General features: G+C 31.6%; 1 protein-coding gene across 1 annotated transcript in view; it reads right to left on the minus strand.

The window, feature by feature from the left end:
* LOC137623061 (nephrin-like) overlaps positions 1–27,500 on the minus strand; it is a 735,729-nt gene that overhangs the window by 125,774 nt on the left and 582,455 nt on the right. Inside the window, exons 13-14 of the mRNA XM_068353701.1 lie at positions 16,616–16,802; positions 5,172–5,284 (exon numbers count right to left, since the gene is read on the minus strand). Of these exons, the coding sequence (XP_068209802.1) occupies positions 5,172–5,284; positions 16,616–16,802 (300 nt within the window). The remainder of the gene's footprint in view (positions 1–5,171; positions 5,285–16,615; positions 16,803–27,500) is intronic.

Genomic DNA, 27,500 nt, shown 5'->3' on the forward strand with positions numbered 1-27,500 from the left:
TTCGTATGTCAACTTGCTTGTCGGTGGGTGTTACACCAGCAATGTTGATTTTAGATTTGAATTTAGTCGCTACGGAAACCCGTCCCTCACCCCTTCCCCCTTTCCTCAACCTCCAGGTCAGCCCATGCAACTTAATATGAATCGCGGCTTGATTCCATCTCTTAAGTCTCTTAATGCATCAGTGATTTTGCCCTTCGGGCCCAGCAGAGCAGAAGACTTTTTTTTTTTTTTTTTTTTTTTTTTAACCTCACCGAGGCGTTACCTCATTCGATAAAATAAACGCTGAACGGAGTCAGATCGTATCATCGCATCGTAAATATTTTCCTTAGATCTCGAGGACTGTTTTAATCTGGCAGATAAACCATTTCGATGTATGATGAAAAAAAAAAGTTGAAAGAAAATCCTCAAAGAAAAGTAATTCAATTTACCTGTGACAATTTCATAAAATGATGCCTCTATTCGGAAAAAAATAATGATGACGCATACAAACATAAACGCGAAATATAAACAAGCAAACGAGCAAAGGGAACTCCACAGTGCGACTGGCCGGGCAATGAAAGAGTTCCCAATTCTCTTAAAGGGAATGATGGAAGAGAATACACGCCGACATAAAGCCTGGAATTTTTATATCTTCCCTAATTCATGAATCATAATAAACTCCTACATCTCGTCATTAGCGTCCAGGATTATCAAAAGAATGAGAGAGCTTTGTTATCAAAATGTCTGAAATGCTTTTTTTTTTGCCTTTGAAAATGGAAAATGTTAGGCAGATTGTCCAAAGGAAAACGATCACGTGAAATATGTGTGGATTTTCCCGCTCTACGTTTCCCTTCAGTATTCACATGACTATTCAGTAATTTTCATATATTTAAGATGATCAATCCATACAAATATTTTACTTTTACTTGTTTCCTTTCCTCACTGGGCTATTTTCCCTGTTGGAGCCCCTAGGCTTATAGCATCCTGCTTTTTCAACTAGCGTTGTAGCTTAGCAAGTAATAATAATAATAATAATAATAATAATAATAATAATAATACATACATACATACATACATACCACTAAAAGACATTTCCAATCTAAAAATAGGTTATTTGTGTTTGTTTTCCTTCTGGAACACCTGACTTTAACATATATTTCTATAATGACTCATTATTATTATACGAGTCTTTTGTATAGGTATATAAAGCGTCTTATGTTGTGAAAGTTTTACTGCATAGACAAAGGGGGCTCTTTAACGGTTCATTAGTTAAAGGATGAATGCACCAGTATTCATTTTGTTGTTTTTCTCTCAAGAGTTTACAGTAGGTCTAGAGGGTAAACACCACATACACAAATATGTATATATGTATGTATATAGGTATATATATATATATATATATATATATATATATATATATATATATGTGTGTGTATATATATATATGTATATATATATATATATATATATGTGTGTGTATATATATATATGTATATATATATATATATATATATATATATATATATATATATATGTATATATATATATATATATATATATATATATATATATATGTATATATATGTATATATATATATATATATATATATATATATATATATATATATGTATATATATATATATATATATACATATATATATATATATATATATATATATATATATATATATACACACACACATATATATATATATATATATATATATATATATATATACATATATATATATATATATATATATATATATATATACACACACATATATATATATATATATACACATATATATATGAATATATATATATATATATATATATATATATATATATATATATATATATATATATGTATATATACATATATATATATATATATATATATATATATATATATATATATATATATATATATACATTGTGGAATACTTTTTCACTCTAAATATCTATGAATTTTATAAATCTTAACACCATGCAAGACTAGATTTTGGGTCTGAGGATGATCTAAACTTTTAGAGGAGACAGCCTAACTTAGGAAATCCTCAAATAATATGCTCCAACTCTCGTATCAAACATTATAAAAAACAATGACGAAAATAACCACAAAACTATATGTTAATTGTATTCCGTTGAGATTATCATTAACATAATATATCAAATGCAATTTTTCTATATTGAAAATAAACTTTATACCGAAAATTAACTGAAAACCGGCCAATTGCTTCTTATCATTTTATCTATCATCCCTAATTACAGAACTGTACACTTAATCATTTGGGACCTTTTAAATGAATTCTGATTTTCCAAGCCTTAAAGGCTCCTAGCTTGGTTTGGATCTATTTTCTTTGTAAACAAAGCTCATTCATTTATTTGCATTCCAAAGCGAATTCGTTTACTAAAGCTACTTTGTACAAATCCATTCACAATCCGGATTCTTTTCTTTTTCACATACGATAATTATATTCTGTGGATGCATCCTTTGATAGCCAATGGATTTCTAATGTTAGTTAATTGTAGCTCCCGCTCATTTTGCATATTAATAATAAGATAATAAAAATCCCTTTTATTCTAATTCGGGCGTGGCATTACAAACGTTTTATTTGACAGTGGGTGCGTGAAATGATGTTATGCAAATATTTCCCGCAAATGAGAGAAGACTTCAATCCACTTTAGCAATTCTGAAATAAAACATTTGAAGCAAAGAAACAAACCATTGTAAGTAGCGTGATGCATAAATTTCCAAATTACTTAAAGAGATATTTTCATAACTGAATTCAATACCTTAACCTGTCTCTTTCTCACGTGATATTTAACAGGTATTCATGGCGTCTTGTCGAAAAGTTTTAAACTTTATAGATGCATTCTGAGCAATGATCTGTCTGTAATTTTAGTATTCTGGAATCGTTTTAAACGTTATAGATATACTTAAACCATGCAAACCTCGAGGTTTTATAAGTTAAAAACTTGTTTATTTTGATTGTAATAAAACATTCTGACAAATATGGATCACAATTTCAAGTCATCTTTTTATCCTTTTGAGAGGATTTGTATCACGACGTGTCTTCGGTGAACGATGTGCTTTTGGAATATGTGAAACGAAATAATGTATGCCTTATCTCTTATCAGGAACTGGTCCATTTACACTTGATAGTTACCTATTTCAGAATGACTAGAAAATATACCAAAATCAAGCTATATTTAAGAATGTAATACATGACTGTTTCGTCACTTTTTAGAAAACATATAGTTTTCCGGAAATGTTAATACAAAACTTATAAATAAAAATTCTAAGTGACGTCACAGAAGGAGAAAAGCAATGTATATAACGTAACTCACGTTAAGTATGAGAATTTAGAGCTTTGCAAATTGGTATTAGAAAAATATGTGGTCAATTATCTGAATAATCCATCAATAAATAGAAGCAATTCTCAAAAGAAACAATTTTTATTTCATTGCAATTCTATATTTTATGTCTATTTGATAAAAAAAAATCTACATAAACTTCCCAAATTTCTCTAAATTAGATTTGAAACATCAATGCTTTTGAAGTACAACACATAAATGGTTAATGTGCCAAAATAGGTCTTAGAATCTTACGATTAGTTTATTCTAAAGCATTTTTAAAACTTAGTATCCTAGTCATCCAATCCTTAAAATTTATAACAGTAATTATTATAAAAAATTAAGTGTTCTATATGCCAATGAAAGGCAATCCATTTCTGCAGTATGAATATATATATATATATATATATATATATATATATATATATATATATATATATATATATATATATATATATATATATATTATATATATATATTATATACATATATATAATTATAAACTAAAAGATTATTTTCTTATGTCTTAAGAGTATAGAATGTCATGTATTGTATATAACAAAATAAAAACGCCTCATACTCTCCAATACAACGAAAACCAATTGATGTAAAAGAAATTACACGGAAACACTTCAAAGAAATCTATCTTCCCTTTCTAAAAATAGAAAAGTCGATGCCATCTTTCTTCTTCAGAAGAGAAAAGTGGCAAGCAAAACGAAGGGAAAAGTAGAGTAAAAATAAAATCACGCATAAAATTTCCAGGAAGTGACACTAATCTTCTTGAACTCGGGTTCAGCAAATATTTGGAAGTTGCTTTTGAGAAATTTGTTTTGACTCTAGTCTGAGAATTTTCTTTTTTTATCATTTCTTCGACGAGAAAATACCATACTGCCGAGTCCGAATTTTGTCAAGAATTGAGTTTCTTTATGACTTCAAATAGAGTTAAGACAAGTGTACATAAAGGACGTAAAATTTGTCAGTGTTTAAGATTGTTGTTCTTTAAACCCTCACGGCTTATTACAATTTCTGATAAAAAATTAATATTTATCAAACTGCAGTTAATTGGTTCTAGGAAAAAAGATGAAAACCTCAACAACAAAATAAAAGTCCGTGATTCTGAAAAAGTTCAAGAAAGCCAAAGAATAAGGAGATAAAATACAAATATTTTCGGGAAATAACTCCAAAAGCTCATATTATTGAAGACCGCTAACAAGCATGAATATACGCAAACAGAAAAACACATTCATGCAACAATTGGTCAAAAGAAGGAATTACACGGGCTTACAAATTTAAACGATAACAAAGCTAAAAAAAAAATAAACAAATAAAATACACTGAAGCTGGCAGTCATTATCGCCCAAAGCTTTTATGATAGAGAAAAAGGGCCATACGACCGGACTATGACTAAAAACAAATAAATGCTTGAATGAAATACCCTGTTCGCCACTGGAAGGATCACACGAGTGCCAGATGGACAATAACCTCAATGGCAAAACAATAACGCGTGTTTTAGATGGAACAGAAAAATGCATGGCATGCAATTGGCTTGCGCCCATTAAAGGGAAAACAATTCAAATCTCCATGAAAATGACCGGCCGTTAGAGGCTGTTCTTATTTGGGGCGAACTGCTTCCTAACGTGTGTCATTTCATGCTGTGTTCGTGGTTTGAAGAGGGGGATCTATCTGGGTTTAATACGTAAAACACGATATTCTTTAAACAAAACTAATACTTGAGAGAGAGAGAGAGAGAGAGAGAGAGAGAGAGAGAGAGAGAGAGAGAGAGAGAGAGAGAGAGAGAGAGAGAGAGAGAGAGAGAGAAATAAATACTTACGTAAGACGTTGAGTTTAATCTTTTTGTTGACAGTAGATCCCAGCCCATTGTCAGCCTCGCAGATAAAAACTCTCCCATTGTCTTCTGCTGTGGCAGTTAGCTGGATTTCAGATCTGTAGAAGGGTAAAACGACAATTGTTGAAATATTTGATCATAAGGTAACGGGTAAAATATTTAGAGAATTATCTCAAAATACCTGAGGGGACATGTTGTGAGATGCCGAGAAGACAAGAAATGATGTACAGGATTTACGGTAAAATTTGTATGCTCGTTGGAAAATATTTATCTTTATGATAATCTTATGTGACGTTAAGTTTTCAGAGATGTATAAAAGCACAATAAAGTTGATTTCATTAATTTCAACGGTTTGATAAGGGCATTTAAAAAAAAAATATGTTAAGTATAATACCCTATACTTTAACTGACCTGCAATAAGAATATTATTTCGCCAGAAATGTTAAAAGCGTAAGACTAACCGAAGATAAAACACCATTACAAAAGTAAATTTACTTAATAATGCACACATTTTTGCACACATTAAACCGGATTAACAGGAGCATAAACATGAATGAAGAAAACTCACAAAGGAAGTCATTAAAGAAATAATATACTGTTGAGACATTAAGTGCAAGATTTTTAATAAAAACTCCCCTTTCCCAAGTTTTATATATCCTTAAATCTTCATTCTTCCCTAATAATAATAATTATATGCAAGAGGTGTTATTACAGGTGAGATAACATAATATATATGAGTAGTGTAATAAAAATCCAAGTTTAAAATGTACGTAGATGAATAAAAAACATTTGTAAAGAGAAAACATTTCTTTGTATGTAAAAGTCATAATAAAAGTAAATATAAATAATCACCCGTACGAAAGGAGTGCCAAAGAGAGAAATAATTTCATAAAACATAACACTGCAATTATTTAATCGTATTTCGTTTTGTCACTTCCATCCGGTGACATTCTAATTCCAAACAGTGTCTCTTACATGAGAACAAATTATTAAAAGGTTTTAATAGATGGAATAACAAGATTCACTCTGCTTACTTTTTTCTACAATTAAATGCATATAAGATGACAAACCACTTAACATCTATTGTATTCATGGAATAAGTTTATTGATTTATTACCTTGGGCAAAGAAATAACAACAACAAATGCAGCCCTTTCTAGTCAACTGAAGGACAAAGGCCTCAGACATGTCTTGGTCAAGTCTGCGGTTTGGTCATTTTCATGACATTGGCTGCTGCGGATTCGTGATGGTGAGACTTTAGTCTGATCTCTCACAGCAAACCAACCTAGTATGAATGGTCCTGAATAGTAAAGCTACGTTAATCATTGCGATACACAAGAACTTTTCACCACGTTAAGATATCCCGACTCAGAAAGGGAGAGAAATAAATTACCTCGTAAATGAACAGCAAAGAAAATTATTTCAGACTTTAGGTGAGGGAAGACAAATTCAACGTTCTGTCTCTTCGGGAAAACCAAAATACGAACAGAAGGAAGAACGAGAACGAGTAATAACAAGGAATTAACAAACATACAAAAACAGATGATTTTCTAATTTGCCCCTGAAACGTTTAACTACTGAGCTGCAAAAATTCTATAGCGTTTGCAGTTAAAAAGATAACATTTTTCGACAAGGTTGAGGAAAACCAAGCAAAAGCAAAGCTCAAGATAATACAGCTGACAGAAGACTTCTATATATCAGAAGAAAAAAAATGAAATAATCCCCAGTACACAGGAACATTTGTTCAAATAAAGAATTCACACCAGGGTGGAAAACTCGGACCTATGAATTCAAAGTTGTCTTGGATTTTATATTCCAGAGACGTTTTTTTAATACCCACTACAATATATATATATATATATATATATATATATATATATATATATATATATATATATATATATATATATATATATATATATATATATATATATATATATATTAATTCAGCCTCGCAATTCAAAAGGTTTTGACAGAACACACACACTGCTAATCATGAATGTTACTAACCATGCCATACAAATCATTTCAATAATTTAAGCAAATGATGATTATTCAAATATAAATAAGATGACATTGAAGTGAATAAATGCGAATGTTTCTGGAACACTGAAGCAAATAATCCTGCTTATTACACAAGCACAAAGAGCATACGTGCGTCAGTGCACTTTACTTCGACTAAAATATTTTTCACGGTACGATGTAATGAAAACTACAGCCCTTTGAACTCATGGAGCAAGTTGCTAAAATATGCATGGAGAGTTACAGCTAGATAAGTCTTTCTATGCAATACATCAAAGTTGAGGGATATGCTAAAATCTTCTGGAAGTAAAAGTTAGGAAACAAAAGAATCCAGAAAACTTTAACTACACTTCGCAATGGGCTGAAACAGAAAGGCAACATATGTACATACTCGACTATGAAAAGGTCAAAGCTGTTACGAAACAGACACAAAGATAGTTTTTTTTTCCGAAAACTGATGATACGTCAAAATTTTGAGCTCTAACAAAATAGAAAAGAAATTAAATGGACTAAAATTGAATCAGGTTGTCAATTTTAGATTGACATATTGTCAGATCTATGCAAGTTATGTTTCAGTTAGTCAGGATGTTTGCAAGTAAAATATTACACACGTGTTCAATTTGGTTTACGATGAGTTCATTTCACAGAAACCTGTTAGATGAACTAAAAATATATTTTTATGTATACACACAGACCCACAAACAAACAAACAAACATATATATATATATATATATATATATATATATATATATATATATATATATATATATATATATATAAGCTATTTCCGTAATAGGTTACTGTTATATTTTATTTTGATTGTTTATAACTTCTCTTCTAGTTTATGAATTTCCTTGTCTCCTTTCCTCACTGGCCTATTTTTTCCCTGTTGGAGCCCTTGGGCTTATAGCATCTTGCTTTTCCAATTAGGATTATAGCTTGCGATATAATAATAATGAGGGGAGGCTACGAGGTCAAAACAACACAACAGTTATTATTACACCCTACTACATTCCATTCAACTACATAGATAGTTCATCAGGACACCGAACCCCCTCCCCCTACACTAGCAAATTCATCCTAGGACCCATTATCCTGCTTAATGGATATTACAGATTTCCTCTTCTGCTAAGTCTTTCACACCATCTGTGCAACCATTTCTAATCTCTCCTTCTACTCCCGAGGGATATTAAATTACTCCCTTTTTTCTGATCTATTGATCTGTGTGACCGAACTAACTCAAAATACTCTGATCATTCCTTTCAACTATGATAGCCATTTTACCCATTGTAATTATTCATACATTTATCAATACCTCGATTTCCTAGTATTTCTCCTTTTTATCAATCTTTTAATTAGCTTTGTAACTTGCTCACCTGTCACTCACACAAACCTTTTCAGTCTTACACTAGCCCTTTCAAGTACTTCATCATTCAGTTCTACCTCTCTTCCATTCTCTATATATCCTAAAACTTTAAAGTATTTATCCATTAATCCAGAAATGCATTCACTATGAACTAAATCTCATTACTTGCAATTCTGTTATTCTAATATATATATTTGCTTATTAACCTTCAATTCTATATTCATTTCTCTTTAAAAAAAATACTTTCTCATTACTACATTCAACTTTTGTTACTGTTCCTCTTTTCCAATCTCGTTTATTCTTGACTAGCCAATCCTTGTTAGGTATGTCTTCACCTTCTCTTCTCTTTTATAAAGTTTATGTACCTTAACAATTCACCTTCATTCACTACACCTTTTTTTTCCTTTATTCCGCTACTTAATGCTTTTATTCACACTTCTAACGGAGTTACCATGATCCAATCGTGGTATTTTGAAAACTCACTATCTACGCCTTCCTCTTCTCTCTCTTTTTTTAATAGGAGCCAACAAAATATAACTTTGTTTCAAACATGCTCTCCCCTCTTCCCCATTTTTTAACTTCTATCTACAACACATTCTCACAATTCTCTCTCACCTATGTCAATAGAATAATGATCAATTAAATATATAAACTTGCTGTTGCATCTCTGCACTAACCAATTAGGTAGTGAATTTTCCCCAAAATATTATCCTTTGTATATTTCAAAATATATTTCCCATGAACTCTATCCTGTTAACTCTATGACCTCCATAACTACCAACTCAACATTTTTCTCTTTTATCCAACTTTGCATTTAAATTACACAATCTCATTTAATGTTCTCAAATTCCAGCCAAACACAGATGCTAATTCTCCCCATATAAAGTTTTTTTTTCCACAAATTATTTTCCATTCCTTAACCATATACTCTCAGTATCACAGGTTTTACAGCTGCTAAACTTAGTCATAAACATAAAATCCGCAATGCATTAAATTTGTCCTTATTTATCCATCAGCAGTGTCTTCCAGTCACTAAAATTACTACCCATTTCTGTTGATACACATTTAAAACTGGCAAAGACACAATCCCTCTATTCTCTTCCCAAGCTTACACACCAGGTGCCAAAATACCTAGCTTTCTGTCCTTGAATAGATCAGTTATTTTTTTTTTTCTCATTTGCACTAAATCCGCACATATTAAACGTATATCATGCTCTTTGTTTATAACACTAGTGACAGAGAAACGAAACGAAATTAAGAAGTTTCTTAATATAAAATGTTTCAACGAAACTGAAAAATTATAATGAAAAGACTCCAATTATAACATGATACTGTAATGATTGTAAAAAATAGACCATCTAAAAAATTAATTGAACACACACTACATAAGATATTAATTGTTCACCATTTATGACAAGCTGCAGTCACATTTACTGAACTGAACATGCTTAGAGGTGTAAAATATCAGCAAATATGAAATCTATAACTAATATGCAAACCTCTAACTTACAGGTATATAATTAAAGTAACTGGACATTAGTTGAAAGGTCAGAAGAGATACAAACTGGCACACTATTCTATCTAATTTCTCTTGTTGTTTTGTTAAAGTTTTTATAGTTTATATAGGAAATATTTATCTTAATGTTGTAATTGTTCTTAAAATATTTTATTTTTCCTTGTTTCCTTTCCTCACTGGGCTATTTTCCCTGTTGGGGCCACTTGCCTTATAGCATCCTGTTTTTTCAACTAAGGTTGTAGCTTAGCAAATAATAATAATAATAATAATAATAATAATAATAATAATAACAAACAAAAGACAAATCGAAGTAAAAGGATAAATTAAAATAACTAATATCTCATCAAAAACATTGCAGTAAGTACTGTTCAATCAACTTATCATGATTTGTAATCTACTTAATTCCAGTGACTTATTTTTAATAGTACCTGGCCTTTGAGGTCAGGCAGGGGAAACAAATCCTTCACCAAAAATAAAAAAAATCAGTTTCATAATAGGTAAAGTATTCTCTTTTCTTCCCCCAAAGACACGACTCGTACCATAAGGTGAAATTGACAATTATAACCATCCAACGGAAGTTAAAAACATTTCATTCTGATATTTCATAAATTAATAAAACATTAGCATACCGGAAATATACATAAATCGTCTAAATATGGCAAGATACTTTACACTGAGTTACATAAAGAACAGAGCAATTATTAACTTAAGTATTTTCTCTCAAAAAAAGCACTGGGTAGAAGGCCAAATCTTCTTGTCATTAAAAGTGGATTACCTCCCAATTCTCAATGATTAGAACGTCCAGCTGAAATATGTCCTCCAAACACGATCTGAGTCCGAATGGAAAACATTTCTGGAAAGTTATCTTTATAAAATTTTCCGGAATCATCTCCGCGAAGATTATCAGTGTCAGGCCGAATGCATTTACGATGGTTATATGTAGTAATTATATGGAATTACATAAGGTTGAGTTAAGTAGTATTTGATAAATTATTTTCTTGGCTAAGATATGAGACAGACGCTTCCCTTTGCCTTCTTTCCCAGTCACATGCAATCTCAAAAGCCATGTTCTATGAAATACTGCCTGATTAAACCTAAAACGTTTTTTATAAAAGATTCAGTCCTAAAAAAAGATTAAACATATCTAACTTTCCTTGCTATGAAGATATACGGAAATATATCCCTCCTGGCTCAGAAATTACAAAGAAAACAAGCCAAGTGAAAGAAAAAATTATTAAACCAAAAATCCGCGAGATAATGAAACGCAAAAGAAAACGAGATAGCAAGTATAAGAAATGTCGAGATCCTGGAGAGAGAGAGAGAGAGAGAGAGAGAGAGAGAGAGAGAGAGAGAGAGAGAGAGAGAGAGAGAGAGACCCCGTAAGTGCGGCCCCAATGAAAAGAGGAAGTAAACAACCGTATCATTGAAACTTTTCCGTCGCCTTGTCTATCGTAAGTTGCACAATGGCCTCCTTTTTCTAGATAGCGCACCGCTTACATAAACCCCTTTCAGTACCTTACCATCCAGCTGCTGCACTCGACTTAGAAAGGCAACACCCGACTTTGAATTTGAGGCCCTTCAATCTTTGGCAGAAGGGAATTCCGGACTGAGGATCTATACAGCTTTGGATCACGATATAGCTCACAGTGCTTCAGTGACGGGGGCCGAACCTTACTCACGTACCATGATAAGATTAAACATTTTAAGGAATTATTTGACATCAAATCTAATTTCAAACAAAGGCGGAGGAAGCAAGTGTTACACACAAATACAAATACACGCCTGTAAATAAATTCTGAACTTTTTAGTACATCTCTTTCCTTACTGTTACTAATAATAGTGCGAAAATATTATAATCAAATTTTCTGTTCTAGCTTATTATGTATTAAATTTTTCGTAATTAAGACCATACACTGAAAATAGATCTTACCAGACAGACCATGAACATCGGTATTGCTTTTACAAGCCTTGTTTTTTCTTATGCGATGTTCAAACACCCCACAGCATTTCAGAAGTTTTATTCCAATTGTGTCCAAATTGTGGAATGATCGTTACTCACAATCATGTAGTTGAATCGGTGGAACTTCACAAATTGAGACAAAAACTATTTCTAGTAGTTTAACATAAGTCATGATTTATAGTTGATCTGTTTTCAGTCTTGTGTCCTTAACTTTGGTGTTTGTGTAAATGATAAAAAGAAAAATAATAGTAAAAACTATAGTAATAATATCAATGATAAAAATAATTATACTAATTTCCTCTTGAATAAATATTATCCTATTCATACAAATAAAATTTCTTCCTCGATCTCATTATCATATTTGTCTTTGAACAATTTTTTTCTAAATCTTTTTCTTATCTTTATCTTCCGTTTGAAGTTTTCCCTTTCATAACTGGACTTTATGTTCTCTTCATAATTCTTAGACGCTACACCTGTTTTCATTTGGCTTTCTTCGTAGTTTTTCATGTTTATTTAGGCTAGTTTTGTGTATGTCATCCAACACGCCTGACCCATACTGTTCCAACATATCAACACTGTCCACAAACATACCAAAATAAAAGAATCTACATCAACAACAACAACAATAATAACAACAACAAAAACACTCGTTTCTATTTCACTGTAGGAAAAATACCTCAAGCATGTCCTTATTCATGTCTGGGGGTTGGCTAGTTTTCAGTACCATACTGGTCATTGCAGATTGGTGATGGTGGGAGATTTTCATCTGATTGCTCACAACAAACCAACCTATTATGGGCGGCCTTGACTAGTACAGTTTTGCTGATCATGGCAATACGCAAACCCTTTCATCACGTTAAGGTATCCCGACTCAGAAATGGAAATTCTAACAACCAAATCAAACTTAGTCTTCCCTTACGGGGTATTTCAGTCACATAATCTCCTTAACTTTAACTGTAAAAATCCGAAAATCATATGTTTATGGCTCTATAAATTATTCTAATATCTGGGTTTGGAGAAGAAAAATATTTCAGCTACTGAGGAAAATAGAACAAAAACCGGGTAAGTAACTGGGCATTGCAACTTCATAGTACTTTCCACTACTTTTGACTTCCTTAGCATCATCAATCTCCGCCGGAACTCTAACGCAGCTTGTAACTATTTTTTTTTTCTTTTGGTGAACAAAAACTTCCATTAAACCTTCAACCGTAACATTTACTCTCGAATTCAGAAACTATGGGCCACTTCCATTTGTCTACCACGCTAAATCTTATTAAACTACATTTGCTTTAAGAAATTATTTTATTCCATTCAATTAAGTAAAAAATAATATCTTATTCTTATAGTCACATTGATATACATGATATTTCACCTCTGATGCCTATGCCAGCTGTGTTCTGTTGTTCTGTTATTGTCTAATTTTCCATCCTACTTAAATCAATTGTAAAGATTTTAATACATACACATTTCTAATACCTTTTGAAAGCATATCCTTACCCGAGGACAGTAACTGTGATACCAATCAAATTAACCAGCATCATTATAGAAAATATTCAACCTGCAACCTGCGCGTTTCTTAGAATTTCATTCTTTAACACACTAATAACATTAAATGTATACACTTGAAACGGCTTTCTTATACTTACATCGTTTGAAAACTCAATCTAGTTTTAGCAAATAATTGGAAGTAGATTTTTAGCAAAAACCCTTCATAGGTTGTTAAATATTTCAATTTACAATCCAGATTTTCAAAAGCTGTGACACCATCCTTCCTGTAGGTCCTATCATACGGTTTTCCACAATCGCATCTCGGAAAAAATTAGATTTATCGGTATATCAGGTCCTGCCAATTTCAGTTCATGGTTAGCGCAAAAACGACTAACAATTCGTCAAAGCCATAATGTTATCTCTCTGTTTATTCTTTAATCAATTAATAGTCTGCAGTCAATATCCTCGTGAAGCTTTCATTGACTCCGCCTAGGATGCAGATGTTTCACCCATATCTTAGCGTTTTTGAGTTTTAGCAGAACAACTCAAGAACGGATGAACGGATTTTGATAAACGTGAGTGAAGAAATTAGATATCAATCAAAATTTGTTATCAATGAAACAATCTCTCTGTAAATCATTACGAAATTTAATCGATTGAACCAGGAAATCATGAGCCCCGAATTAGGTTTTTAATTTTGATAATCACGTCCGTCAACAAAGTCTGATTAAGGTGAGCCATCTCTGTACAAGCATAGAACTGTAAGAGTTCGAATGTACCTTGACGATTAGCCAGTAAGAATTTATACTACGACGCACGTTCCTTTGGAACTGGTGCTCCCGTGTATCATATGCAGACTAGAACCATTGGCAAAACAAAAAAGGCCGAGTAAAAATACTTCTATGAATATTTTCTTACGTGTAAGTGCAAAGAACCATTTGCCCTAAAAGAAAGTGACCCGGGAAACCAAAACACTACTATTTATAGTCTTCTCCCTTCTCACTTCGAGACAAAAGAGTCGACCTGCAAAACTTATATTTCCTCAAAACTGTCGCGTGCCATAACGTATATGAGTCACCATTGGCGCATGGCCATTCCTAACGAAAATTTTGACATTTATATTTAGTGCATATATCCCCTTACTCCATATACATTTTTCATCTATTTTTATCTAAATTTTGATCCTCTAGAACGAATGCAATTTTAGCATTAATATTTTTTTCTTTTTTTTTAATTGCGTTAAGATAGACGACTAGAGTATGATAGTACCTTTCCCATTCGTATTCTATCATTGATACTCCATAAAAAGAAGGAATTCAAATGGAGATATCTTAGTAGTAAATACATCAGTAGATAAGTACCCGAGACGACCATCTCCCACCGTATCTTAGATTAGTTGATACTTTTTCACCATTAATATTATCATAATCATTATTACTAAAATAACTGGAGCTCAAGATGAAAAAACACAATGCTAAAAGCCCTGGGACTTGAACAGGGAAAGCAGCCCAGTGACATAGCAGTCCAGTGACATAAGGAAATAAGTAAACAAAGAATGAACTACATATTAAGAGAAATAATAAAAAAATATATATATATATGATTTATTAAGATCAGTAACTGCGTTAAAATTCACCAGTCATATATAGACTATGAAACGAACCTGATGTCATCCTGTTCAACATAAAAACATTTGCATCAAGTTTAAACTTCTTAATATCCACTAATGCACAGTAACTGCCTCATTAAGAAAATCACTTTACAATCTGATCGCAGCTGGAATAAAACTTCTAGAATACCGTGTGGATTAAGCATTATGAAGAAGGCAAGACTAGGAAGATTTGAATGGAAATGATAGTTAAAATAATAAAATATCGTATGCAACATGCACAAAGACCTTACTGAACAACGGTGACAAGGATACAGAATTTAATAAGCCGAAAATTCTTGGGAGCTCAGAAATCAGCTGTCTTTATTAGAAAATACTATTTGTGTCTACACCTCGATAAGCATCAAGGCCCAGTAAAGGACTTTTCACTTTACGGGACTAAAAAGCTAAGCTGGTTATTTTAGATTTGGTAAAAATGGAATGAGGAAAATTGGGGTTCTCATTCCGCTGCTTACTTTAAAACACAACAGGCTAAGTTGCCTTTTCCTTTAGACAAAAAGTGACCCACCTATCTAGTTCCGGTAATGGAGGAACTGTTACGTCAACACTAAAGAGTGCAGCCTTATGGGCACATTATTTGTCAAGTCCAACAGATTTTTCATTAAGAGACCAACAGGCTTATTCAAGAGCAAAATGTCGCTTAAAATGCCATTCCAGGGTGCTTGAGATCAAAAGCGAGATACATTATGAAAAGGCTGCTCAGTCTTAGTTATTAACCCAACCAAGACCTGACCAGTCTTCCCAACTGGAGAACCAACTTTGCCTGTTATAACACATGGGGTATAACTATACTTACTTGTGAGTAGCCTTACTTCAGATTTACTCACAGCTTGATTCAGAAGCAAAGCTAAAAGCTCCAAAGGCGTGGGAAACAGTAGGAGGAACAGAATTTATCCACTTCATTTTGCTGAGCATTAAAATCACAAAGAAGCTAAAAATATTGGTCTTTCTATAATCTTATTCATAATGATTTTGACTTTTTATTAGTTTTTACACAGCTGGCTCGCGATGGTAGCATTCTTAGCGTTAAATCGGTTACAGTACTTTAATGCACTACTTATTCTGTATCAATCGTGAGAGAGAGAGAGAGAGAGAGAGAGAGAGAGAGAGAGAGAGAGAATTTTCCAAATATACCTACAAGTAATAATAATAATAATAATAATAATAATAATAATAATAATAATAATAATAATAATAATAATAATGATAAATGCACTCTTCTTAAACTCAAGAAAGTAATGTACTTTCCACCCCATCACCAGCTTCAACTTTCTACTTTCTTTGATGTAATTCAGACTTCTATCAGTTTCTTGTCATCTTGAGACCTGCCTTGCCGGAAGAGAGAGAGAGAGAGAGAGAGAGAGAGAGAGAGAGAGAGAGAGAGAGAGAGAGAGAGAGAGAGACTTACCTGGTGTCTGTTCCCCCAAAGGCTCCTTGGGAGACATCCACTGTAGCTCCCTCCAGGAGAGCGCCCCCCGATCTCCAAGTAATGTTGGAAGGAGGAAGACTCGAGGATGAAGTACAAGATAAAGTCACAGGCGAACCCTCCTCCACCGTCCCTGGGGTTGCGAAGCCAGACACATCCCAAGGGGGAACTGCAAAGAGACAAAAGGAACAAAAGATAGACTCGAGGACCTAGAAAGAAAATTACTATTGCGAAATGTAAAAAGCGAATGAAAATAATTAAAATTAAATGACATTAAAACTTGAGGGCTGATGGCTTCCGAAAAAAAAGCTAATCATTATCAATAAAAAAAGGTTATTGGGTCGTTAAAATGTACGAATGTTTTGTCATCCTGGGGTAAAATAGACTATGAAAAATAACTAAAGCCAAATAACCGAGGTATTCATAATACATAAGAAAAATTGCCAACATAACATGAATTTAAAAAAAAAAAATTCTGAAAGGGCGTTAAAGCCTTATAAAACTGATGAAAAAACTGTATCGGACAAAATAGGAGCTGTATGAAAAGTTGGTGATTTTTTATCTGATGCAAACTAACCTCCATCTACTTTCATTACTGGGCGTGTCTTTCTCGGTACAAAAAAAAAAAAAAAAAAGATATGTGCATGGAGGATGAAACCATGAACGTACTTATACACAGAGGACCCACTCGACAACCGTTATATATATATATATATATATATATATATATATATATATATATATATATATATATATATATACATATATATATACGTATATATATACATATATATATACGTATATATATACATATATATATATATATATATATATATATATATATATATATATATATATATTTATATATAAAATATGCCTTAATCTGAATACAAGGGAACTTCAATTACAATTATCTATTTTTATTATACGCATTTTCTGAATGGTGTTGGTATCACTTACATCCCCATTACACATGAACCGTTCCAATTCTTTCACATCTTTCATCTAAATTTATTTCACTCTTCCCTTCCTTCTCCCCCTTCTGCTCTCCTGCCTCTCCTTCCTCCTCCTCGCAGTGTTTGAGGTGAGGTACGTAGAACTCAATTACTGACGTCAAACAGAACAATAGAGATTTGTAGCGTAAGTCCCCGAAGTACGGCGCGCATTTCCATGGCTGAGACTGTTTTGAGAAAAAAAAAAAAAAAAAAAAAAAAAAAAAAAAAAAAAAAAAAAAAAAAAAAAAAAAAAATGAGACTCGTGGAAAGATAAAAAGATATCTCACAACACAAAGGTATGATTTCAAAAAAGAAACGAGCTCTTTTCGCATGTTTTTAAAGAGCCAGAACACAATAGTAGTACTTGCGTCGCCCAAGAAATTCCATTTTGAACAAAACACCGAAATATGTTGGAAACAAGTGATGTGAAAGGTTGCTCCTGAAGCCGTCCGAGGGAAAACTCGCTTCATGTTTCCCTTCCGAGGAGAGAGCCACTTTTGACAGAGTCGTAAACAAAAACTAATGCAAAAACGTTTTTTACGAACAATGAAACTTCCGTGGGAGTAAAATAAATAAAATGCTCAAGCCGAATCGCAACAAGAAACATTGGAAATGTCAAAATGCGAAATTTTAAATTTCTAACTATACTGTCGCGAGTAGCATATTCAATAAACACAAACACATCTTCGCACTACTCTACCTAGTTCATACTGTACATATAATTCGTATGTAATAATACATACACGAAAAAATTTACATATATCTGTAAGTATGTATGCACACCCTTACATATATATTTATACATACATATACAGTATATACTGTACATGTGTGTGTGTTGGATTTATCCAAGTGCTGGATCACTAGCAAATATAGTTTTATCGGCTAATAATAATTCCCATTTCCTTATTAAAATATCAGAGGTACTTTCTTCTAAGTGAGTTAACTTATTAATTTTCTGAAACCTATATTTTTTATTACACCAACTTTAAATCCTCAATGCCTCGCACGCAGATCATTGATAAACATCAATAGCTATAATCTTCATAAAATGTTATTTTAATATTTTTCACTGAATATCATTTAAAAGTATAAGAGCTCGGAACCCAGCCGCCACCATTGAAATATTTCATGGTCCAACTGAAAAGAAAAGCAGATAAAATAAAAGGGTAATATGATTTTGTCATACAAATTACTTGTTTAGTATAAAGCTATTACATGAATTAGAGAGCTAATTAAATAGCTAATTTACTTGAGTTTCTGTCTATTATGTTTTGAAAGTCGTTTTAGTTTTGTATTACGATTCAGACATCTTAATTTACGCTGATGTGTTATTTCAATAGCATCTAGTGAACAATTAGATTCCTTTATTTGCAGAACACTTCAGTCCGCACGCACTCGTTAATTTACTTCTTAAAATATTAAGTTTAATATTAGGTTTAAAGGATTCTACACTGGGTGTGTAGTCCTCAGTTTCTGTCTCGTGGCCGCCTTAGGGTCCTGTGCTTCCCCTTGTTTACCTATTTAACATTTCATACATTTCATACTTGACATGCATCCCATCTTCCGCAGCATTCAACCTATTTCGTCGGACCTTGACAATGAGCTTTTCCTCCTTTCATTTAATCACATAAATGAAATAACTGTCTCCTTCAGATTTTCCTGGATGGAGTTGAATATAGCCACCTCATTTTTATTTCAGACGGCTTTTCTTATATTTTTTTTAATATATATTGCAAACTTATGTCACAATATTCCGTCATCTCATCACATATGGATATTGATCAGCTTGTATTCCATAAAAGGGATTACTCGAGTGCCCTATATGGATGAGATCATGGTAAGGGGTAGATGGAGATGATTTGGGAATGCTCTTCGCACTCCCCAAGAGAAATTAGTTCACCAAACGTTTAACTGGGCTCCACAAGACACTAGAAGAGTTGGAAGCCTCAGGCTTACATGGCTGAGGACTATGAAACAAAGTAGGAGATGATGAATGGAGAAGTATTGATTTAAAAGCTCAAGATAGAGACGATTGACGTCGGCTCTTTGCGTCAATAGGCGTAGGAGGAGGCGATGATGATGAGCACCAATGTCAAATTAAACCCCTAAACTACATATTGGTCTCTGCCAGAGGAAGAATAACTTCTTTGGTAAAGGTAAAAATAACAAATAAAAATAATTAGACGACTTCTGCTAGTATACGCTACAAACTATTATCATGGTATTATATGTAATACCTACAATAAATAATTTTATCTCCGACAAAATGAAAAATGTACATAGAATTTAAAGATCTTTCCATCTAATGCTGCATATCAGGATATTTTTACTTACAGCATTCTCCATCCTAATAAAGGAAGTCTTTTATCATTGGATATATGCAGTAAAAGCTCCTCTAACAAAACTTTTCAAAGAAAATGCCAAGCATGTTTCTAAACTTTCTAATGCCTTGGATTAAGAAAGTTATTCTATTTGAAGCCAGCAACGCTCTGTACCTTAAAATAACAGTACACAATTTGCAGAAAGACACACAATGCTTCTTCCTCTCTCTCTCTCCGCATTAATATAAATGGAGATACAGAGTTTTCATTTCATACACTTCATTTTTCTCCTATAAATCATCATGGTTTTAAATATGCAAGAGCTGAAATATCATACAGTTCTGGAAATTATATATACATACCCACACATGAATATGAATATATATATATATATATATATATATATATATACAGTATATATATATATATACATATTTATACATATATATATGCAGTATATATATATGTATACATATTTATATATATATATATATATATATCTATATATATATAATATATATATATATATATATATATATATCTATATATATATATATATATATATATATATCTATATATAATATATATATATATATATATATCTATCTATCTATATATATATATATATATATATATATATATATATATATATATATATATATATATAAAAATTACTCAACTGAATACTTCTCGAATGCAGGGAAACATTGATAGAACATGACCTGTATCCAACGTAAAAAATAATGATAAACGAGAGAGAGAGAGAGAGAGAGAGAGAGAGAGAGAGAGAGAGAGAGAGAGAGAGAGAGAGAGAGAGAGAGAGAGAGAGAGAGAGCACAGGGCGGGGTTAAACTACTCACAGGTACAAGGGAAAATACACAGTGCTTAGGCACTCTCTAAGTCGTCTGCCACAGTTGCATTATAAACGAACTGCGAAGACGTTCCATTGCGACTGTGTTGCATTATATACTAGATTTACATTATAATAATTACAAGAGAAAACATACATTCACAGCAGGCAAGTGCCGTTAGACATGTCATGATTTCTGAGGATCATGATTTCTAAAACAAAGCATTTCCCATTACTTTAAAGTGAAAAGGTATTTTACTTCGTCTTTTTAGCTTATCACTCAACTGCAGTTTATGATATATATATGTATATATATATATATATATATATATATATATATATATATATATATATATATATATATATATATATGATGGGTGATGTTCTTAGTAATTTATATATATATACATATATATATATATATATATATATATATATATATATATATGTATATATATATATATATATATATATATATATATATATATATATATATATTGATGGGTGATGTTCTTAGTAATCTAATTATGATTTTCTAGTACCTGTTTATTATTAGAATATGTAATTTAGGTCAGAACCCTATCTTCATCGTTTTCTCACACAATTCTCATCACATGAAGAAGCTTGCTCAGTAGTAAATGACATTTTTTCCTCGAGTTACTCAACCGATCCTCAGAGCACACCGATCGAATTTAATCAGATGGCGAGGTTTCTTAACCTTACAGAATGAAGTCGAATGTACATGAATGTGCATAATTGAGAACAATAATGAAAGACATCAGTTAAATTTAATTTATACGCCCTAGCGACTATTAATTATCTGAAAAAAAAAACTCAGATTTAATGTACACAGGAAAAGTCGCTTAACATAACGAAGATTTTTGGTATCGATTTGCTTTTAACATAAAAAAAATTAAAACTGGTCTTGATTGCGCATAAGTTAAAATATAGATATGTTATCAAGATTTTCTTTTCAATCATAATTTAGACGCTTTCCTATAACCACATATTCAGATGCCGTTGAACAAAGCGACACCTTACGTAAAAGGATTTATTACAAAACTTCAAAGTACACAAATTATTCACCAGTCCCCCAAAAAGCTATATTCCAAAATCGCCAGAAAATTCCAGAATGAAAATGATGTTCCTTTATGAAAAACCCACCAATTTAAAAAGACCAAATTCTATTTGAAGACGTATGTATGTAGACAGATAAGAATCCCGTTTTACAGAATACCAAATGCTAGTAGACATGAAAATAGAAATATCATCACAAATGCTATCAAATATGCATGCCCAGGTTGTAATATATCTGCAGTCGAACATGAGTCTCAAAGTTTTGTAAAAAAAAAAAAATCATCATGAAATGTAGACTAATTCTGTTCAAATTTAAATCTGTGACTTGTATCTCAGATACCATTTACGACTGTCTGAGTGACTCTGACCTAAGAATGACATTAACGACGGAAAGAGGAAACTTCAAAAGGAAAGTAGTTTCAGATAAATACGAAAATTATGAAAAAGACAATGATTCTAGATAAGAAGAGCTAAGCAAATAGGTATGGAATAAAGAATATTTTTCATATAATTCATATTCGAAAACATCAGCATATAATATCATATCCATTCTTGAGATATGGCTATTATCAGTAAATAAAATGAATAAATAATTTTCACGGAAAAACGCTGTATAAGTAAAACCAACTATCCATTGGTAACTAACGAAATGGAAGAAAATACGTAATCAAAGAACAATTTCATGTATCTCTATATCCTATACAATATATAAATATATATATATATATATATATATATATATATATATATATATATATATATATAATAATAATAATAATAATAATAAACATCATTTCTTATACATCGTTCAAAATTGGGAACAAATATTAAGAGAAACTGTAAATGCTCTTCAGGAGGGACACTGCAAATAAGGTTTCTGGAACCCTTCAAGCCCCAAAAATATCTCTGAAAAGTGAAAACGGATCTGACCCAGACTTCAGACAAAAGGAACTTTTACAACGACGTATTTCGAAGTCCACAATTGTTCTTTGAAAACCCAAAAGGATTTCTCGCCAATGAGTTAGATAGCGAGCTCTTAAAACTCACAAAAAGAATGATGGAAGTAAAACGAAATGACATTTAATACGAAAAAATATAACTTTATGCCAACATAATGAAGCGTCCAAAAATCCATAAGTATCACCATTTATAAAACTTGAATATCCTGTTTTCATTAACAAGTACGAAACGTCAACATCAGAAAGATGGAGAACAGTAATATGACTGTAAATACAGCATAAATATATTTTGAAAACCGTTACGGGAAAAATTTAAATTCTTATTCAAATACTGATCCAAAATATGTTTTGCAAGACTTAGAATTTTTTCATCACATCTTAAATCCTTTCACACTAATACATTGTTATTATCTGTTTCAATAGCAAAATGGAAAGGGTAGCAAACATGATTTCCATTATTATTACTCTATTTTTTTATTCGTAATTGGTAAAAACCACCTTCTGATTAACACAATGTAAGCATTGAGAAGTTATGATTGAAGGGAAAATTAGTCACTCGAAAATATTAACTTGTTAAATTCAAACACCTTGAATGATTAATTTTAGAGTGGAGATATTAATGATAGAAAAAATTCGATTGACAGGCAAAAATCTCTAATATCTTTATGGAATAGGTTTTGTGAGTAAAGGAAACACAAACATGATAAAATTTCATTTTTTCTTTGAGATTACTCAAATAATTTCGATAAAATCGTCTGAAAATAATAATTTCTATTAAAACTGTATAAATGTTGTAGGAAGGAAACTAAACTTTAATATATTTCATGTGTGATTTACACTTTATTGTAGGCACAAAGACATACAAGGACATATATATATATATATATATATATATATATATATATATATGTATATATATATATATATATATATATATATATATATATATATATATATATATATAAATTCTTAACGCATAACAGCTGAAAGAAGACTCTACTTCATCTAGGCACACACATATACATATACTGTATATATACATATATATATATATATAAATATATATATATACATATATATATATATATATATATGTATATATATATATATATATATATATATATATATATATATATATATATAATCAAATGTTGGATGAAAATCTCGTGAATAGAATTATCGTCATTTCAAAACCACTATGTAATTCTCATTACGAAGAAGGTAGACAGTTGATATTTAATTTATTATATCCATCTGAAAGTGGCCATACCTGAATACCAAGTCCCTCTCTTTTAACATTCCTGAAACATATTGTCTTCTTTTCTTCCCCGGTTCACACAAAATTATCCATGTTTCTTGCTCAGTTCCCCTTTTCAATTATCACTTTGTGGTCAAATCAAATCAACATAGTGTTAAAGCTCCTCTAGTATCCTTTTCGCCTTAAATCATTAAACCAGATCCTTTTACAGCGAAACGTCGGTACAGACTTCTTGGTAATGTTATCTATGCAAATTTAATATGGTTTAATGATCCTATTCCAAGAAGGATTAACTTTTAAAATGAAACTCATTCGCGTATTTATACACTCTCTTAATGTAATCTTACTTCTGTAGCCTCTTTCTCTTCATTCTTTTTAGCACATTATATTCAGAGGTCAATTACCTTTTAGGTTTGTTCCACCAAAAGGCAAAGAATTTCATGAAATTACGACAAATTATATTATTACAACCACCATTAGTAATTATAGAAAAGAAAAAGAATGAACTTTTCATGAGTGTTTCCTTGTTCCTCGTCTCGTACACACTGAAAAGCTTACATTTCACTTTCATGAAGTAAACTTGAATCAACAGTTCCTTAAAGAATTCCAACTTTCGTATCCTTTGGCATTTACTTCTCCAAAGTTCATATTCTAAAGTTCTCATTTCTTTTCTTGCTTCCAGATTGCCTACTAAGTTCTTTATACATTATACAATTTTCTGTAATTTATTATCATCAAATACTCAAATACCTGCTAAAGTTAGTCTCATATATTGGTCGATGATAAGCATCAACGTATAATGACTGACTTTTCTCATCCATATTACGAGACTTCAAAACAAACCATTTTATTGTCAATTTTGAAGCTAAATTTGGTAGCATTTCCTTACCTGGCCCCTTTCATTTATTTTTTTACTTTTGAAGTTAGATTTGGTAGTTTTTCCTTGAACTGGCCCATTTAATTTAATAGATTACTTTTGAAGTTAAATTTGGTAGCTTTTCTTTAACTGGCCCATTTCATTTAATTGATTACTTTTGAAGTTAAATTTGGTAGTTTTTCCTTAAACTGGCCCCTTCAATTTCATTGTTTAAATTTGAAATCAAATTTGGTAGATTTTCCTTACCTGTCCCCTTTCATTTAATTGTTTACTTTTGAAGTTAAATTTGGTAGCTTTTCTTTACCTGGCACTTTTCACTCATTCTAAGTATCAGCGTTTCTATTTATTTTTTGTATTGTCTTAGCAAACAGATTTATGGTTATAACTTCAAAAGTATTAGAAATTTTGACATGACTGTAACTACTAACCCGTTAGAGACTCATCCGTGCACCTGGTACATCTAATTTACGCAATTAAATGTTATATTTTGTTGAAAATAAAAATCCATCTTAGAATAAAAAATAGAAATACATTTCAAAATTTCTTATAACCGTCCACCAACATAGCTACTGCATACCTTCTAAAAATCGAAGTGACATTCATCAGATAGATTTAACTTCTAACTGTACCATTTCCGAAAGATCTGCATCTGGTGCCCTTATTCTTTCCATGCCAAAAAACTACATTGATCCTTTTGTGATAATTGTTTTTTCCGAGACATTTCGGAGTAAACTAAGTTAAAATCTTATCTATTTTCTACAAATACTATTTTTCCTCTTAGAAATAGCCCTTTATGTGCTGGCTGCAACTCGAGTAACTTTCATTCCTCACTTTCTCTAACCTTAATATGACCAATTTCCAAAGTTATTGGTCTTTGATTTTAGAAATGTGATTTCCAAGATACATCGTTGACAGATACCAAACGCCACTCAATCAATATCTCATTTCCATCATCCTTCAATACCACAATTTCTCTGGTAAATCATATGTTTAAATGATGAACATCCGTCTTGAATGCTTCCTCCAAACATCAATAACAGTCAAATTCCTCAGTTAAACTAACCACGTCTTACAGACGAAGTATGGCAAAACACATTTATGATTTCGTTTGATGTGGGGAAATATATCTCTTAATTATTTATGATCGTCAGTCTCAAAGCACCTTTCATAAAACAGGTCAAATAATTGTACTCCCAAAATGAATTGAAAAGAAGCAAAAAGCATTATATGGATAATTTCACCCTACGAATTGAAATAAATGTGACAATATTCCATTTCTAAGTCCTTTTACGAGGCCAACATTTGAATGATTAGAGGCTCATTTCTAAGAAGATTCTGTGATGAATTGAATGACAAACAAATTAAAGCCGATGCGCACATCTTGTACGACAGATAATCAATATCACAATCAGAGCACCTGATACATATTGTAAATTACATTAGACAAACAGACAAGATAGTATTCCAGGCAGTTCATTCAAAACTGAAAAGCGTATGTTACTGTGAATGTTACTGACAATGGCAGAGAAGAGTATTCTAATGGTAGTATTACAAATGTGATATACCTGTGTACATTAGTTTTGTTTTTATTTAAGCACAGTAATTTGAGAAATCCCACATCAGCAAATGTGTCGACGTGACAGTCATCCTCGTACATCATTTGGCGCTTCCGAGCTAATTGGAAATTATGTAGAAACGCAGTTAACTAATGGAATGCCCATCACTTATGCATACAAGCCATGACTTTTACATGAATGGGGGTCCTATTAAAATTTCTTCTTACTCACTGCATATGCATATTCATAGATATACGGAAGAAAATGTAGTACTGTATACAAAATATTTCCCAAAACTTACGTTGTATTTGAAAATATCGAAATACAATTGGTATCGAAATACAGAACTACATGAACTAGTTAAACTACATGAAAAAGAAGAAGAAATCGAGAGAGAGAGAGAGAGAGAGAGAGAGAGAGAGAGAGAGAGAGAGAGAGAGAGAGAGAGAGAGAGAGAGAGAGAGAGAGAGCTGACAAATAACAACAATAAGAGCAAATTAATATTTTCATTGAGTAAAGAGGGAAATCTTTTGTCATTTCAAAGCGCAAAAGAGCAATGTTTCCAAAGAAAACAAAAGATGTCATGTGCATTTCTCCGTTCTAGGAATTTTACCAAATTAATAAAAACCCAGGTAATATCTTTGAAAAGAGGAAATATTATCGTAAAAGATTATCGTCGCAAACCTGAAAATGTGACATCCATTTAATATTAAGATTCGTTTGTCCGTTGGAATTTAAATGAAGTTTTGAAGACCGAAGTGAATGTAACGAAGAATTAGATATGGAAGTGGAAACGGTATATAAGGAACTTTCATTTGTCTGGCATTCGTTACGTATATTAAGAAAAAGCTGGTTTGTAAGTAATGAAACCGAAGCTATAGTCAATTCTTTTTAATGAGGCAGATTTGCACCGACTTGCAGGGGTTCCGTTTTCGCTCGGAAAAGTTTCCTGATCGCTGATTGGTTGAACA

This window comes from Palaemon carinicauda, chromosome 30 (assembly GCF_036898095.1).
Source record: "Palaemon carinicauda isolate YSFRI2023 chromosome 30, ASM3689809v2, whole genome shotgun sequence".
Taxonomy (NCBI): domain Eukaryota; kingdom Metazoa; phylum Arthropoda; class Malacostraca; order Decapoda; family Palaemonidae; genus Palaemon; species Palaemon carinicauda.